We start from the raw sequence: 17,466 nt of genomic DNA, 5'->3' as shown, positions 1-17,466 counted from the left end.
TCCACATAAACCCATTGGGTATGACAGCAATGAATTTTTCAGCAGTCTTATATTATTCAGTTACATTTTTTCCGCATAATTTATACTTTCATATTGGCTAGTATGTGTACAGGTTGTTCATATATTTATGTGTCCCCTTTTATTATTACTGTTGTCGTTTATTGATGATAATAATTGATGTATTATGTTGCCTTATTTGGTTGATGACAGTGTAAAAGAGCATTTGACAGTTGTACTTTGAAAAATAAATAACATATAGCCTAAATATAAATAAATTAATAGCTTACTTTCTAACGTGTTTATTCATTAAATAAATGTATATGTACAAAAATGTAGTGAATGTCTTTTTTTACCCACATTTTGTCTAAATACCTAGTCTTATGTAGTGTAAAACAATTGATTTATTGTCCTTTTCTCTCAATACAACTTTTGTACAGTTAGAATAACACAGCTATAAAAGATCATTTGTTGATCATAATATGAATGTGTTATTCTACATGTGCTCTCACTGAAGCCTTTCCACATCTGAGCTCATCATCTTCCAGAAAGGTCCCGACTGCCCTGAACCGTTGACCAGCGGTGAAAAAAACAAGCGCACCCTTCCATCGCACTTCAATAATAGCCTCTGCCTGACGTGATAAATATAAATACTGGATGTGTTCGCTTTCTGGGATTTTTTTTTTGCTCTTAGTCAACGAATAACACCGATAAACATAGGTGTATTCAATAAATGTATAAACCTGTAAAAAATTACGACTTTTTATTACTTTACTGTGACGTCATCGGCGCACTTCACACGCGTGACGTTTATTCTGGCGTCCCGGTTAGCTAGCTTCACGGCTAGTTAGCTACTTGTAGGAGCAGCGTATATATCGGAGTCGATTAACGTTACCTAACCAGCAATTAGCTAAACGTTTTCTCCCTCTGGTGACTGTCCGCAGCAGCCATGGACGAAGAAACCCACCCCAAAACCCTGTAAGTAACAATAGGGATATAATAACTTTAGGTGACGGTAGCTTAACCGGTGGCTAACGGTAGCTACGCGCTGCCTTCACAAACCCGGTGATTACGTTATCGCTCCGTTAACTAGCCAGACAACAACAGTGACACGGGATTAGTTAACACGAGGTTAAATGTAAGCAATAAAAACATAAAAACATGATCACTTCATATCTTCATGTAGTTAATCTGGTGCCTCGCGTTAGGCCGGCTTGTAAAGTCATTCAAGTCAATGTAAACAACGTCACAGCAATAATTCGCCATCACTTCACGATAATACCCGAAATAATCTGTCTGTTAGTCAGTTTTTTATAATAACCATTACTGTCTGTACAACCTCATCGTTACTAAGATGATACTGAGCCCTCACTAAATTAACCCCATTTCCTTGTCAGGTATGTGGGAAACCTCTCCAGGGATGTCACGGAAATTTTGATTCTGCAACTCTTCACCCAGATAGGGCCTTGTAAAAGTTGTAAAATGATCACAGAGGTAAGTAGCATAACATTGTTTTGTTGTATCTTTCTGAATGTCTCTTCCTTGTTGTCTGCATGTCCTCTATACCTTTCATTCACATCCTTTTCACACACACAAAAACAAGTTCAGATTTAATTTATGGAACTCACAGTTGGAAAAAATGTGATATCAGTTTTTTTTTAAATTGCAGTCACACTTATCCTCAATGTAATGCAGGAAAGCTGATATAATAATTTGAACTTTTGCATTTGACCTTGTGTCTTGCAGCACACAAGCAATGACCCCTACTGCTTCGTGGAGTTCTTTGAACACAGAGACGCTGCTGCAGCCCTTGCAGCCATGAATGGGAGGAAGATATTAGGAAAGGTGGGTTGTTTTTCTGGTCTAAAATAATAGTCAGACTAGACAATTCATCTGTTGTCTGAACTGTGCTGTGGCTCCTATTCCTTGAACAGACAAACAAGTGATGTCTTAGAATTTTAAATGCGCTTTGTGGCTTTTCTGCTTTCAGGAGGTCAAAGTAAATTGGGCCACCACTCCAAGCAGCCAGAAGAAAGACACATCCAGTAAGTGTTCACCTATTGATCTTCTAATCTGCTGTACTAAAAAGTTTAACAGAGAATAGGAAATGGTTTAATTCCTCTTGTTGTTTTTTTGTAGATCACTTCCATGTTTTTGTGGGTGATTTGAGCCCTGAGATTACCACTGAGGATGTCAAGGCTGCATTTGCACCTTTTGGGAAAATCTCGTAAGTTTTTGCTTTAAAGGTTGTTTCCTTTTATGGTCAGTTCAATAATTACTACAGTGCCAGCATATTGTTTTTTCTAAAGTTGGGTAGCATTAAGGTACTTCTTAATAATTTCTCCTAAGTTTATGTTCTGAAACAACCATCCCTGACCATGTTTACCTGCATGCAACATGGGTATTGAATTGCCTCCCAAAATTTAATGGTAAGAAAAGCTTTTAAATACAACGTACCAAAACAGAGACGCAAAAATGAATATTAAGAAAACAGACTCTTAATGTGCAATCAACACCTGCAGGAAAAACAGGTCTAAAACTACTGAACATCTGTATGGATTTATGTTATCTACCCTTTTGATTGTTCAACACTGCGAATGAGCACTTTATGCATAGATATGCAGGTTTGGGGAAGTTGATGCTTTTTCTCACACAAAAGTGAGAATATTTTGAAGTCAACAGAGATGGTTAGTGTTCAGGTGAACAGCTTCGTGTTTGGTTCAACCCAATGTATTCTTTGTCATTTTTATGTCATAAGAGTACTACAATCATGCATGTAAACATGGTTGATGGACTAATGTAATTGTAAGCATTGCATGAAAGTAGAAGAATGGATTTAACCTTTTACTATGATATTATGCACTGCTTTGTTTTCAAAAACATTCTTAAAAGATTGAAACAACCTAATTTAATTGATTACAACATAATTACCGTAAACCAGTGAGTGCTTTATTGCAGTTATTCACTTGTGATTTGTGCATTGTGTCTCTGTGTTTATGTCATAGGGTCAAACATGTTAAGTGTTAGCTTTTAGTCCAATGTTGCTTTTCTTTGCGTATTTAGGGTATGGTAAGTAACTTGTGTGTCAGCAAAAATGTAAGCTTTGTGTATGAACCTTAACAGCTTTTAGTTGTGGGTCTCAGTGAAGTAATAGCACTTTGGTTATTTTACAGAAATGCTCATAGGATTGGACAGGAGCTTGAAGGCTAACAGCAAGGAACTGTGCACTCTGGAGACTCAGATGTAGTTTTTTTCTCTATTTATTCCATTCTTTCCATATGTCTTTTTTTGTAGATGCTTTGTATTAACGTGATTTAGCTTAGATTTAACAAATTCCAATACTCAATGTATTCCTCTAAACTTATGTTTTAAATTGTCTCATTTTGATTTTCATAGTATTGTTTATAGTGCAATGATCCTCTTCCAAAATTTCTGAAAATGTCAATTTCTCAAAATTTGCAGCTCCCCCAAACTCCATACTCCATATTGGTGGTAAAGAATTGACCAGGAAAAATAAAGAAATCTGTTAACAGGCCATGTATGCCGTTTAATTCCTTTTTTTCTCTTTTGATATTTTCTATATATTTCTATTTATAGGAAGAGCACCAATTGCAGATTTTAAGAATGCATGGTAATCTATATAATCTGTTCCTTTTTGTGAATTTAAATCAGTAGCCTACTGTTTTGAAAACTGAACAAGAAGTGGTGCTCTAGTGGCAAGGCTCCATTAATACACCTGAACTTATGTAAAACCACTACTGTAGGCTGCATGTGTTTGTACATACTTTTTGTTTTCAAGTGTTGCTTTGAAGTTAACATTACAGTACGAGTCAGTGCTCAGTCCAGGGTCATGATAGCTAATGTACATTAATGTAGGACAGTGTAGAGGATTCACAGTTCAGTGTGTTTTGCGTGGTTCCTTTTTTTAGTTTGAAGCATTTAAACTGAAAAGTGCACTGACGTTGTTTTCACGTTTCCCTCCAGGGATGCCCGTGTTGTGAAGGACATGACGACAGGCAAATCAAAGGGGTATGGATTTGTGTCCTTCTACAACAAACTGGTAAGGCTCCAGTGCAAGAACACAGACTGAAGGTTATTTCTATTTTCTGTTTATTATCCTACTTTTAAAACATTTGCAATAATTAAAAGTAGAATTAATCCTAGTTAAAACCATATTCACAACTTAAATCATCTAACATTACATTATGTCTTCTTAAATTTCACCATTTTAAACATTAGTGAGATTACAAACAGTAATGTGTATTCCTATTATTGATTATGGCAACTAATAAGCTTCATGGATTAATCAAATTCAGAGGGGTAACTGTTTGATTTGGATTTATAGGATGCAGAGAATGCCATCGTTAACATGGGGGGACAGTGGCTTGGAGGACGCCAAATCAGGACCAACTGGGCTACGCGAAAGCCACCAGCTCCAAAGAGCGCTCAGGACAGTAAGTATCAGAGGACGAGAAATTCTGTTGCTAGGGCGAATGAGACACCCAGTCCTTGATATTATTAATGTGACAATATTTTTCCAAACTCAGAATATATTTATGTTAATTTTAAATAGGGGTTAACAATGGATCCAAATTTGATCAAAACTGCAATATGGCCTACTTGAATTATCCAAATCGCAGGTGGTGCATTTTTTGTTAAATGCAGACTGTGTCAAAATATCATTTTAAATTAAATATTGTGGTGTAACAGAGATGTCCTGGCCTACACGTCATGTTCTACACACTTAAGAAAACATCTTTGTTTGTTTTTCCCCACAAAAATCACACCATAGTCATTTTAATGTTTTTCAATGAAAAGGAAAATATTTTGTAAAAATGATCATTCCCTATAACATTGCAAATGTTATCACAATTGCAGTATCAGTCAAAGTAATTGCAAGTAGATTGTTTTTCAAAAACATTCAGCCTTAGTAGTATAGCCAAATAAGTTCAAGCACCAGACCAGACTGTATTTTTAGCTCTGATGTATCCCATGGAAGTCACAGCTTTAGCTTGGATTTGATTTTAAGCTCCAACCTTTTTATATGAAGTGAACTTTGTCGTGCCTGATTGTTGTGTTAATTTCAGACGGCTCAAAGCAGCTGAGGTTTGACGATGTAGTGACTCAGTCCAGTCCACAGAACTGTACTGTGTACTGTGGAGGGATCCAGTCAGGACTATCTGGTAAGTGACTGTTGTTACAGCCCTTAGTCACACTGCTATACTGTCATTGCTTACCATAAATATTCTATAAATAGCCAAAGCATCAACATCTTTTTTTTTTCTCTTTCAGAACATTTGATGCGACAGACCTTCTCACCGTTTGGTCAGATAATGGAAATTAGAGTTTTCCCAGAGAAAGGATACTCTTTCATCAGGTACTGCCACAATCTGGCCTCTAGATGTCAACAAAACCACATTGCATAACTCAATAACATGCTAGTCAATACATGACTCAGCTTGAGTGGCCTTTTCTGTTTCGTCTGTCTCCATCTCAGTGCTACTATGAGTAATCAGTAAACTGAACACGTTATCTTTTTTGTTTAATTTAGTTTTCTGTTTTATAAATTTACCCGCTATGCTTCTGTCTTCTTTTTTAAAGGTTTTCCTCCCATGACAGTGCTGCTCATGCCATTGTTTCAGTAAATGGCACAGCTATTGAAGGACACATGGTGAAGTGCTACTGGGGCAAAGAATCTCCTGACATGGCTAAAAATCCACAGCAGGTGGGGAAAACATCATGTCATAGGGAAAAAAGGAATCAGAAAGTGAAGAAGAAACACTCAAATATTCCTTTCAAAACAATAACTTACATTTTTCTTGATTGTAAGACTATTTGCTCCTGATTGATTGCTGAGGCCATTTTAACAGAGCAGTCAAGACAACTATTTTCTAACTTTGTTGGTGTCACCCAGGTTGAATATGGTCAGTGGGGGCAGTGGAATCAGCTCTATGGGAATCCTCAACAGCAGTATGGGCAGCAGCAGCAGCAGCAACAGCAGCAGCAACAGCAGCAGCAGCAGCAGCAGTATGTGACCAATGGATGGCAAGTTCCCTCCTACAGCATGTATGGCCAGACATGGAACCAGCAAGGATTTGGAGTAGAGTGAGTTTGCTTTGTTGTATGTGCTCAGTTAATCCATAAGTATTTTTTTTACGACTTGTATATCACAGGCCAGTCATTACATGCTCCTGAATCCTTTTAGATTTTCAAAACCGTTTAAGGATGAAACAGAAGTGTTTGTACATATTGACTGACTGGACTTACACTAACCAGATCTTTGTGGGAACTTTACAGGCAGTCCCAGTCACCAGCCTGGGTGGGAAGTTTTGGATCCCCGTCAGCTCAGGCTGCAGCCCCGCCTGGTTCAGTCATGTCTAACCTGGCCAACTTCAGCATGGCTGGCTACCAAACACAGTGAGCCGGCCATAACCTAAGTCTATTACCAAGAGGAGTTTGTCAACCCTTTTAGACTACACAGCACTCTTTCATCTGCACAGCTGCTGTGGTAAAAGAAGGACGGGGGCCATATTCACAAAGCCTTTGTAGCTAATAGTTGCTCCGAAACAGTAATTTTTTAAATGATAGTGTTCATTTCACTCTGAACTTTTTAAAAGTTTATTTGATGATAATTCATAGTTTTGTTATAGAAAAGTGCTCTTGGGCTTCTGAAGTAAAGCCAAACCAACTGTCTTTGTCAAAGTAGATGTTACCAGCTTTTTGAATGTTTGACCCTCTGGAAACTTTACGCAGCATGTGACGAGAGGATTTGCAGTGATAACATTGGTCACTAGAAAGCAATCTACCAAACAAAGAGAGCATTTAATACCATTCCTCTCATCACACATTGAGTAAGTTGACCATAGGGTCAAAACCTGTGTAGTTCCCCTCTCAAATTCAAAGTTGGAGCAAAAACATCAAGTGTGAAAATGAACGTACATAGAACCAGAATGATTGAGTCCTTTCAGTGGAGCTAAAAGCACACGTACTACAAGCCATCGTTTATCTCCAGCATCTCACTGGAGTATGACAATGATTCAAGTCCTTTTAAACCTCAAACTTTATAAAAAATTAATATTGAATTATTAAACTATAGCAATATCTGCTCTCAGTTTGCCAATATGTTTATAATGTTTCAACATATTCTAGGGAAAAATTGTTTGTTACTGACTTGTCAAAATGTTTATTTCCTTGTCATACTTGGGATATTTTTTCTGTCATTTTATACAATAGATGACAAAATTTCAAGTCTTCAAGTATTGATTAAGTTAATGTTTGTAATATATGCCTGTTTTTAAAATGGCACACAAAGATGACGGAGATGTTGTACAGATCAAGAGGACTTGGCGGGCCACAATGAATTTGTGTTTAAAAACTGCACTGAGCCACAAAAACCTATTAACCGTTGGTCTGTGCTTAGCTTCAGCCAATAGCTACAAATTCAGTCTCATTTTGATATATTAATAAAAATGCTTTGTGAATAGAGGCCCTGCGACGGTAGTTTACCTTTCCAGTACATGTGAAGAAACTCATCTTATTTGTATAAACAACTGTGGCTTTAATAGACATTTAAGCACGTGTTGGTAACTCTTGGGTAAACTATGTACAAAAAATATTTTACCTTCATAGCTCTAAAAGACAAAAAAAAAATTAGATTTTTTTAAAAATATTGGAGTGATCAGCATGTTCTTTGCAGACCTTTGATGGATTTTAGTTTAGTTGACCTTGATGTAGCCTAGATTGGACTAATTTATAATCCTGTGTCTCATGGCAAAGGAAGTGCTACATGATATGCTCACTGTATAAATAAAATGTTGTAAAAAAAGATCTTAATAACGCCCAAACTTTGTAAACATAGTTTGACTCTGTATGCTGATTCTGGGCTGGTTTCCTAGAGGAATATTAAATCTTAAATATTTCCTTCCTTTTGTACGACGTAGTGTTAGGTCCACATGAGGAGAAAAAAAACTTAAACTTAACGACTTAAATGTCAACACGCTGAGATTAAAGTCAGCATGATCTTTCAACTTTATTCTCTACATTTTGAGTTTAATGTCGAAGTGCTGACATTAAAGTTGTCATGTTGAGTTTTTAAAAAGAAAAAAAGTTTTTCCGCATGTGGCCCTATTACTCCGTTGTACTTTTGCCTTCCTCTTGTTAACCTCACTTAATTTATAGTCATTTCTTTCATATGACTGTAAGAGTTTTGCAAAGATTCAAACTTTAATTTAGCAGCAAAACTGGCCCCTTATTATATTGCATCACTTCAAGTGATCAGATGTTAGACTTCCTATAAAATGCAATTAGTCTATCTTACTTAACGTGTAATCCTCTCAAAGTGGAAGGTTTTCTAAATGTATCATTAGTTTGTCAGGGCAGCGGGCACTGCTTTTGCCCCCTCAGTGCATTCACAATTTATTTACCATCACAGGCAATCAATTTAAATATCACAGGCAAATTATGACGAGGATTTCATAAAGACGTCCTGCCATTTGGATTTAATTTTCATATGTGCCATTTTGTACATTGTATTATTCTCCTTGTTACTTCACTTTCCTTCACTCTCTTTTTCTTGGTGCACTAGCCAACAAACCTGATAATAATGTAACTTTTTGATTTGTTTAGAGCTATCGGAACTTAATGTAATAAAAACAGGGTCATGTTGGCTGATTGTGTAAATATAAACATTGATCACAAACCTTCATGAAAGAAATAATGTACATACTTTAGGTAGAATGTTATGAAATGAAATGCCATCATTAAATTTCAGCAATATGATTTATGAATAAGCCTTAATTGATGTGTCAGTAAATTCAAACTCTATTTACGGAGGCTCCATCACAAATCTAAATGATCTTCCATTGTGTATTTTCCCATTTTTAAGTTTGTGTGCCATTTTCAGGTAGTAGCAGAAAGCAGGTGATGTTTCAGCTTGAACTGCACGCTTTTGACATGTAATATATTTGTAGCTTAAAATATTGAATGTAATGGCGATTTGCTTTTATGACAATAATGCATATAGGTTGAACAGCAGGAGTGATGTTAATAAAGGATGGAATCCATTTTCCATTTAAGTGGAAAACTCAATCACTTCAAATAAAGAAGCATTTAAACCTGGTCATTCAGTATATTTATTAGACACTAATAATTTGTGCTTTTTGCAGACAGAGAAACATACATTTGATGTAAACTATGTATTTTCAGTTGTTCTACTAAACATAGTTAAATACATTTTAACAGTTGAACTGAGGTTCTAAGTTTTGTACAGTATTATGGTAAATGCTTATACTAGACAGCATGTTGTTTCTATACATTTGCTCAAAATCCATCCCCTTCTTTTTGTTTGCCATTATGCTAAGAAGTGTAAAACCACACTGCACTGCGGTTATGGACACCAATTTATCATAAGTTTGCTGTGATTTTTTTTTTAGATTTATTTCTGTGCGAACAAGCTGATCATTTTTGAGCAGGTGTAATAGAATTGAGCTATTCATAAACGACTAAAGCAAAGCAAGCATTGATTTAGTCAGATGTTATTTTGCATACATACTGTCTAATAATGAATTATATTGCACAACTTTAATTGTCTAACTTACTCTTCAAATACATTTATATTACACAGCACTAATGATATGTAGATGTACATTCAGGTCTCCTCTACAACATAGTACATTGTAGTCATATATCTGAGCTTCAACTTTAACCAGTTCATTGTCTTAGCTCTAGTGCAGACTATTAAGCAATCTCAAACATGTTTGTACAATATCTACATATTTTTGTGAAATGTGAGTAACTAACTTAAAAGCACTTTTAAATGCTGAATTTTGCCATGTTTAAATCAAATCTGTTGTTGATCTGGCGACCATAACATTTACAAACCTGAACCTGAATCTTTTCATCAAACAGATGTTCCTGAAAATTTGTTACGCACAAAGTATTGTTTGATGAATGAACTGGTTATTCTCATGTCAGCTGACTTCCACATAATGATTCTGTTTCTCAGAGTTTAATCACATATGACAGTCAAATGTAGACTTGTTGCGAATGGTTGGTCTCCGTGATGACATCTCAGCCTTTGTCCCTCTGTCCACACAAAGCAGGACATTCCCATCTGAGGCAGTTTCATCAGTCTGGATAGGGGGTAACTGAAAATGAAATATTTTGTATTTATAGGAACAAAACTTAAACAGACATACAGGTCTAGTCTAATTTGCTAGATTAACTTTGTATATACTGAATGTTCAAAATATCTGAGACATTTTCCTGATGTCATATTTATGCCCTGTAGGCATTATTTACAACACATTTGTTATGTAGCATCAATGTACGCTTTATGTACTTCATGTAAACCAAGAATCTCTAGTGTTTGTACACTGAAGGCGATTTGTTTTAGACATGTGGCTTCCCATTAAAGGATCATTTGATGCATACAACTACTGACATTTCTCCAGGTTTAATTTTTTTTTTTCGTACTCACATCATTTTTGGTCACAGATAGTTTCCCTGCTGATTTGTTCCCTTTAGTTTTGTCTTGTAACCCCAGTTTCTCCATAATCAACTCAATCCTGGATGTGAGGCCTGCCACAGAGCTTTCAAGGTGGAGAACCTGCCTGTTCAGCCTGCCATGGAAAGAGAGGTAATTCAGATTTTCCAGTCTATCAGTCCATTGTGATTGTCTGTAATTCTTATTTGAAGAACAAAATAGGTACTTCAAAACATTGGACCTTATAAACTGTTCCCGATCCACAGTGGTTTGACTAGAGTGGTTCTTCTGATCATTTGAGGTCATAGAAGGCTTCTCCAGTAAATCTTTCTCATAATTAATTCCAAGATTGTTGAGTTCGGCACAAAGAGCATCCTGAGAAAACAATAGTTTGTTTGAATTTATCTCTATAAACATCTGCTTTACCAATTGTCAAGTCAAAAAAGAAGAAAGTAAAACATTTAATGATATGAAGTTGCCATGTTGATCAAGTTACAGCCTGTAGACAACAAACCCTCTTTTCTTCCAGCTCTGTTTTCATCCTGTCTTGTTCATCTTGGTCTAGAATTTGGTTCCCATCACAGTCAAATCGTGAGAAAGCTGCAGAAATTTCATGATCAGCATGTCCCATCCTACAAGATCATCAGAGTGGTGAGGGTTATATTTTGTGCTTGGTGCTGGGATAAGTTGGCATAACATTCTTCTTTTATATTTTTGTCACTTACTCCTTCAGAGTTTCTCTGAAGTCCTTGAATTCAATTTCTCCAGATCCAGACCGTAGAGCCTTCTGAACATCTGATATTTTCTCATTTTTCAGTTTCAGCTTCATGAATGTCTTCATATAACTCTGAATTACAAGACAACATTATGCAGCATTTGTTAAACAGTATTAGTGTTTTACATTATATGTACATCACACTGGGATTTCCTGTTACCTGTTTGATGATATCAGTAATCTGCAGCTCATCTTTTTGGGATGACAGCTCCTCCTTGACCTCAGAGTATGTGTCATTTATGATCGCCAAAAACATGTTCTAAAGAACAAACACGTGAAAAGGTAAGGAGAACACTTGTCTTTATCTTTTTATAATCAAACATCTAGTGTAGCAGATCAGCTTACCAGTAGAACAAAAAAAACAAAGAACACGTAAGTGACAAAATAGATTGGCCCAAGAACTCTGTTTGCACGGTCGATGGCATCATAATCAAAGTCTCCAAGAATAATCCTGAACTGTGTGAAGCTGCAAGAAGAAGAAAGGAGAGGGACTGATTAGTTGACGCTTAATCATCCTTTTTAAATCTTTGCTGGCGCTGCTGCTTTGTACACCTCTTACATGCACTTGACGAAGGTGCTGAAAGTATCAACCTCTGTACCAAAGAGCAAATATCCGAGCTGAGCGTAGGCAAAGAACACAATGAAGAACATGACAGCAAATCCCAAGATATCTTTAGCACATCGACCCAGTGTGGAGGACAGCTGAGTCATTGTCTTGTTAAAACTGATGTACTTGAAAACCTAGAGGGACAAGAAGAAACACACAACAGTCTAACAGGATGATGCCACAGCTACATAATGTTTCTACATAATCTTTCAGAGTGGAAGATGGCAGTACTTTACCTTGATCCATGCAAAGAACAAGTTCACTGCATTCATGTTGTTGTATTGTGTTTGCCAGAATGCCAGAAATTCGAAATCAGCGTAGATACCAGGTTTTTGTAGCAGTTTGCCAAGCAAGTTATCCACTTTGACAGTACGGAAGATATTGAATATGATGGCAACAATGGCGAGCTGGAAAGGATAACAGTGTCACTTCTTTGAGGACTATCGGAAGGCAGGACGTTTGAATAAAATAACAAATACATTTTCTTACCATTATGACCACAATATCCAGTATGTTCCAGATGCTTTTAAAGTAGGCAAACTTGTGTATTCGCAGTTCAAGAATCTCCTCCACAACATAGTAGAGGATAAACAAACAGAAGACCATCTCGCAACCGAGGATGAAGTAATCCCAATAGGTGATGTAACGAATCAATTTCACTGTTCGTATCTGGTAGGAAGGGATGGCTCCACCAGTCGCTGGGAATTCAACCACCAACCTGCAAGATGTGGATAAAGCAGTAAAGGAATGACTTGCCATATATCAGGATTAGAGGGTCTGGACCTACTGTTGTCAGCTGGTCTTTACCTGATGACACAGAACATGTTGATGTTTGCGTTGTAAGTAGAGAAGTCGATGAAGACTACTCTGGTTCCTCGGTCAAGCCAAAGGTTGTCCACCAGTTCTGTCAGTATGATGGAGCTCTCTTCTTTGGTTTGACTGAGGTCCTGATAGTATCCTGCTCCACTGTAGGTTGTCAGCAAGCCCCAGTGAGAAGAACCCTTGATCTCTTTCTCTGTGTGGTAGGTCCAGCTGCAGAGGAAACAGACAGTACAAACATAGCTCTAGCCCTAATACTAAAATCTGTCTTTTCTTCAATCAATCCTTGTATTTAACAGCAAACCCAAGGTGACCCTGCAATGAAAACAGTGAGCCACTCACGCAGTGCCATTAATGAGACCAAAGCTGAGATCATCTTCCTTCTTATCATTGTAGACATCAAAACATCCTATGATCTCATTTTGGAAGTCTTTGTGGACTTTGCAGGAGTTGTTCTTGGTCTTGATCTGCCTCATCCTGGGGACTCCCAGCAGCATGTTCTCATAGTAGATGAAGGATTGGTCTCCATTGTCCATGGACTGGTTATTGTACCATTTAGTCCAGTAGAGGCCATTCAATAATGGTCCCTGGGCATACTGTTAATGTAAAAAGAGGGTGGATACAGTTTTAATTGCACACAGAAGTACGTTTTTATTTGTGTATGATTCAAGTTAAGTTGTCTGGCATTATCACACACTCTTTTCATATTGAGGCTTTTCTCCGTGATTAGTCACTGTGGTGAACATGAATATGGAGTAAAACTCACACTCCAGAAGTCGGCCATGGTGCCAATGGATTGAAACTTAACCCCATTTTCACTGGCCGTATTCACAAACAGGTCCGTCATGGCTTTAGTGTAATAGTAGGTGCTTGAGCTGGTCATACCGTATGTCACTGAAAGACAACGTAATCACATTGTTAATGCCAAGTCATTGATTCCTATCTGGCTTTGCTCAGGCTCAGCTCTGAATGTTGCTTAATTCAATGGCCCGAAGATAAGACAACTCAGAAGCAGACGTGCAAGGCCTCAATGAAGATTTGTTGTTTAGCTTTGTTTATGCCACAGCAGTCAAAAGGATCCAGATTAGAGGCTGTCATTTGTTTGAAGAGGGAGCACACTGGCTCGACACAAATAGCCTCATCAAACAATGTAAATCTAACCGAGACAAAGCAACAATGGACGAGGCCAAATGCTCTTATCGCTAAAAGGCAAGAAAGCAGTGCCCATCTCCCTTTCAATCCTAATGCTCAGCTGGACAATGGCTTTCAGGCAGAGGGATGGGGAGGGCATTTGTGGTAGGCATTAAAGTAGAGGGAAGCTTTTGATGTTATATCAACAGTCTAAAGTGCTCTTTACAGTGACATCCTCCCAAATATACATGGTGAGGACAAGTCATCAGCACAGTCAACAAAATTATATGATTCATTTTTTTGACGCAACATGGATCATTTATGTAGAGTGGCAACAATGAATGAATGAATTGATTAGACGATTGACAGAAAATCTAACAGCAACTATTTGAAAATCAAATAAGTTATTAAAACACTGGTTTTGGGTTCTAAAATATGAGGATTTATTGCTTTTTTGTGTCATACATGATAGTAAACTGAATATCTTTGGGTCTTGGACTATCATCATCTAAAGATGTCACCTCTGACCAAGAAATTATAATGAATTAAATACTTTTTCTGACATTTTGTTGACCAAAAGAAACAAGAAGATTAATAGATAGTGAAAATCGTTGTTAGTTGTAGCCCTACATTTATATATTTAAAGTTGTAATTTTCATGCTTCGTGACCATTCAGTAAATTAAATTCAAGTATTTAAGCAAGTGTAAAATGAAATTTAATTCAAGCCTCACAACTTTCCTTGAATAATTAAGAATTAATTGCAAATGCTGTTCGACCGAGTGATTAACATCATTTTTTACTTCAATTCTGAGACAACTGTAAATGTCAGCAACAGACATTCATATTGAAAATGCACAAAAATTTTGGATTAGAATACTTACAGAGACATATATCCACCAGGAACACCATATACACCAGTAATTCCCGTAATGTGGTTCGGACAAAGAGTTCTCTGTTGTTTGAGGTGTTTTCAGTCAATGTTGTACTCCACAAACCTACAGAAAATATGAGTTGCTCAAGTTACCATTTATACAAAATGATTTATATAGTTGACACAGTTTTGAAGACCTATCATGCAAAGGGTATATTGATTTCAATCATTGGTAGACAGAAAGCAGCTGATGTTCCACGAAAGGCCTACAGTGAAGAATTTAAGGTTATAAAAAAACGATATTAAGAGAGGTTAGTTGGTTTTACAGGCAAAGACTGAACCAGTACCAAAGAAAGTCAAGGTGTAATCCATTGTGGTTGTCAACTTACATTCAAAGCAGAAATACTCATCACAGTGTGTTCTTACCTTTGATAAAAGAGCAGCAGCCTCTACGTTTCTTCACAACGCTTTGGTCAGCCGATTCTGGTTCTTCTGGGAATGGGCTAGGGGTGTCCAGTTTGTACATGCTGTCCATGGAGCCCTGGAAGATAGGCTGTGGGTTGTAGATGGTGCTGACGGCTCGGGATGGGGGTGGAGGGGAGCCACAGTAGGCCTGGTTTACCCAGGCCCCGTTGCCCATGGCGTCCAACTCACACTCCACCTGCCCGGTCAGGTGGCTGTCGGCGCGGTTGTTCAGGCACTTCATGATGCGAGACACCTGTTTCTCTGTTTGGACTGATGGCGTTCAGGGTCAGGGAGGAAAGTGAAGCAGAGCCGTGCAGGCAGCTTTTGAACACCTGCTGGTGGGATGATTATAAAGAGAGTGGATGACATAAGCTTTGTTGAGGGAGGAGCTGTTGGTCCACTGCTGCAGCCTTTGAGGTGTTGAGATTTAGACCCAGTTAAAACACAGAGGTGATGACATGGTTGTAGTGGTGTACAGTTTTTAATGGCTGGCTTATGTATGCATGGATACTTTATGGTTTACCCAAATACTCAAAAAAACAATGTAACCTTATTTTGGTCAGTGGTCATATTTTCAATTCAACCCCTTATCAATAAGAGCTTGTACCTTGTCCTAAGCATGTTTCAAATTTTGGGACATTTTTTGTCATTTGATTATGTTTTCAGTTAGCAGGTGCCTCTAATTAAGTAATAACTTGGCCAATTTGGTAAAATGCAATTAAATCAACAGAAAAACTTGACAATGGCCCTGCTACAAACTAATCAGTGAAAGCTGAAATCGTATATGTATACCCTGCCAAGTTTAAGGAACTTGATTCTGTAGCAGTATTCTCTACAAAACCACATAACGACCTATGAATGAACTGGAAATGTCTTATAAAAGAGAACATTAGCTGTGTTGGAAGGCTTAATAATTCAGCAGTTGAAAGACATTTTAATTTTGTTTGGCCCTCTCAATTACTTCCATGCTGAGCACATTGTTGTCACTATCGATTAACAACTCATCCAATAATGTCCTCCCATTGAGGAAATCAATTATTTGCACGTCAATTCTATTTTTCTGTCACCAACTGTTCGCCGCTTGTGACTGAATTAATGAAGAGCTTAATTGCAGTGTCACTGACGGTCACCGCCTCATTACCATTAGGCACTTTTGACTCTGCCATCTATTCATTTTTGGCATGCCAACTGTCAGAAAGCGTTTATTAGGTATGCAAACATTCAATGTGGCGTATGAATCATTATGACCATCTGTATCAGTGTTTGGCACCTTGTCTATCGGCCGACGCTCTTCTGCCAACCCAGCAAGGCCCTCTCAACACTTAAACACCCTTGGCTAATATCAATGATTAGTGAAGCAGACAAATTAATGGATACTTTAGATATATTTAATTTAGTGTTCAGTGATTTTGTATCTAATATCCATTTGCACATCCACCTGTCCTTCTATGTATCTGTTCTGTGTAGTTGGAGGCATTAAACCAAGTAGACTGGGATCTAAACTAATGTAAAAACAGCATGATTTCAGACGTTACTACCCTGATCAAATCAAATTGCAACTTATAAGATGTTTAGGGTAGTAGCAGTTGGACAGTACTGCTGTAAATGTCCTATACTTAATGCACTTTGGGTCCAGCTATGGATGTTCATGCTTCAGCGGCTCTGAACAGAGCGATTACACACAGCCATTACCACACAATAGAGTTAATTTCTGCTCCCCCGCTGAAGCCCTGGCAGGATCTGGCACACAGGCTTCCTTAATCTGCTGCGGCTTGTGCCACCATTCAAACTTTTTCAAATCTATAACAATCACTTTTCAATGGCTAATGACTGCCATTTAAATGAAGCTGCGTGGCTCCCAAAATGAATATTTGTGGATGACATTCCTTATTATAATAGAGTATGCTGTAACAGAAACGGGTCAATGTAATACTTTAAGGTTATTTTCAAAGAGAAAATTTTAACTTTTTTTTCATAAAGAATACTTTTTATACAGAACAATTGTACTCAGATTTGAATTCCGTTCCCCCAAAAAGCAAAAAGGGAATCTATTTTAAATGTTGTAGATTGTTCTCCCCACTGACGTAACAGTGTCTTATCTCAGAGCACAGGAGCTCTGGACAAAAGGATGATTTATTCCCCGGGGAGCGGAGCTAGACAGTGCAGTGGACATGACCTGTCATCACTCCTACTGGGAACTTGACACACATGAAACAAAGGATGTGTTGTAAATTACTCTTCCTCATTGATAACTCTGTTTTAATGCTACACAAAGGAGATAAGTGAGATTATGAGGGTTGGAATTCCAGTGCTTTCT

General features: G+C 37.5%; 2 protein-coding genes across 3 annotated transcripts; one reads left to right on the top strand and one right to left on the bottom strand.

Moving 5' to 3' along the window:
• The first annotated feature begins 827 nt into the window (after positions 1-827).
• Positions 828-8,258, top strand: tial1 (TIA1 cytotoxic granule-associated RNA binding protein-like 1). 2 transcript variants are annotated; one of them, XM_053332767.1, is made up of 12 exons: positions 828-975; positions 1,395-1,491; positions 1,744-1,842; positions 1,988-2,042; positions 2,137-2,224; positions 3,982-4,057; positions 4,343-4,451; positions 5,085-5,180; positions 5,290-5,374; positions 5,599-5,722; positions 5,912-6,102; positions 6,295-8,258. In XM_053332767.1, exons 1-12 carry the CDS (start codon positions 947-949, stop codon positions 6,416-6,418), a joined length of 1,173 nt encoding a protein of 390 aa, XP_053188742.1. In that variant the 5' UTR covers positions 828-946; the 3' UTR covers positions 6,419-8,258. The 2 variants fall into 2 exon arrangements, with proteins under 2 accessions (XP_053188742.1, XP_053188743.1); XM_053332768.1 differs by lacking the exons at positions 828-975; positions 1,395-1,491; positions 1,744-1,842; positions 1,988-2,042; positions 2,137-2,224 and adding exons at positions 3,005-3,240; positions 3,460-3,535.
• Positions 8,259-10,331: 2,073 nt separating this feature from the next.
• pkd2l1 (polycystic kidney disease 2-like 1) lies at positions 10,332-15,390 on the bottom strand. Its single transcript, XM_053332766.1, has 14 exons — positions 15,111-15,390; positions 14,695-14,808; positions 13,448-13,575; positions 13,024-13,277; positions 12,670-12,894; positions 12,352-12,580; positions 12,099-12,269; positions 11,815-11,996; positions 11,601-11,721; positions 11,416-11,514; positions 11,206-11,327; positions 10,995-11,112; positions 10,722-10,855; positions 10,332-10,616 (listed from the first exon to the last, which is right to left on the bottom strand). Exons 1-14 carry the CDS (start codon positions 15,388-15,390, stop codon positions 10,451-10,453), a joined length of 2,343 nt encoding a protein of 780 aa, XP_053188741.1. The 3' UTR covers positions 10,332-10,450.
• Positions 15,391-17,466: the final 2,076 nt, after the last annotated feature.

Source organism: Scomber japonicus, chromosome 14 (genome assembly GCF_027409825.1).
Source record: "Scomber japonicus isolate fScoJap1 chromosome 14, fScoJap1.pri, whole genome shotgun sequence".
NCBI classification, from domain to species: domain Eukaryota; kingdom Metazoa; phylum Chordata; class Actinopteri; order Scombriformes; family Scombridae; genus Scomber; species Scomber japonicus.
Note: the sequence above shows the minus strand (reverse complement) of the source record. Positions and strands in the feature narration are given on the sequence as shown.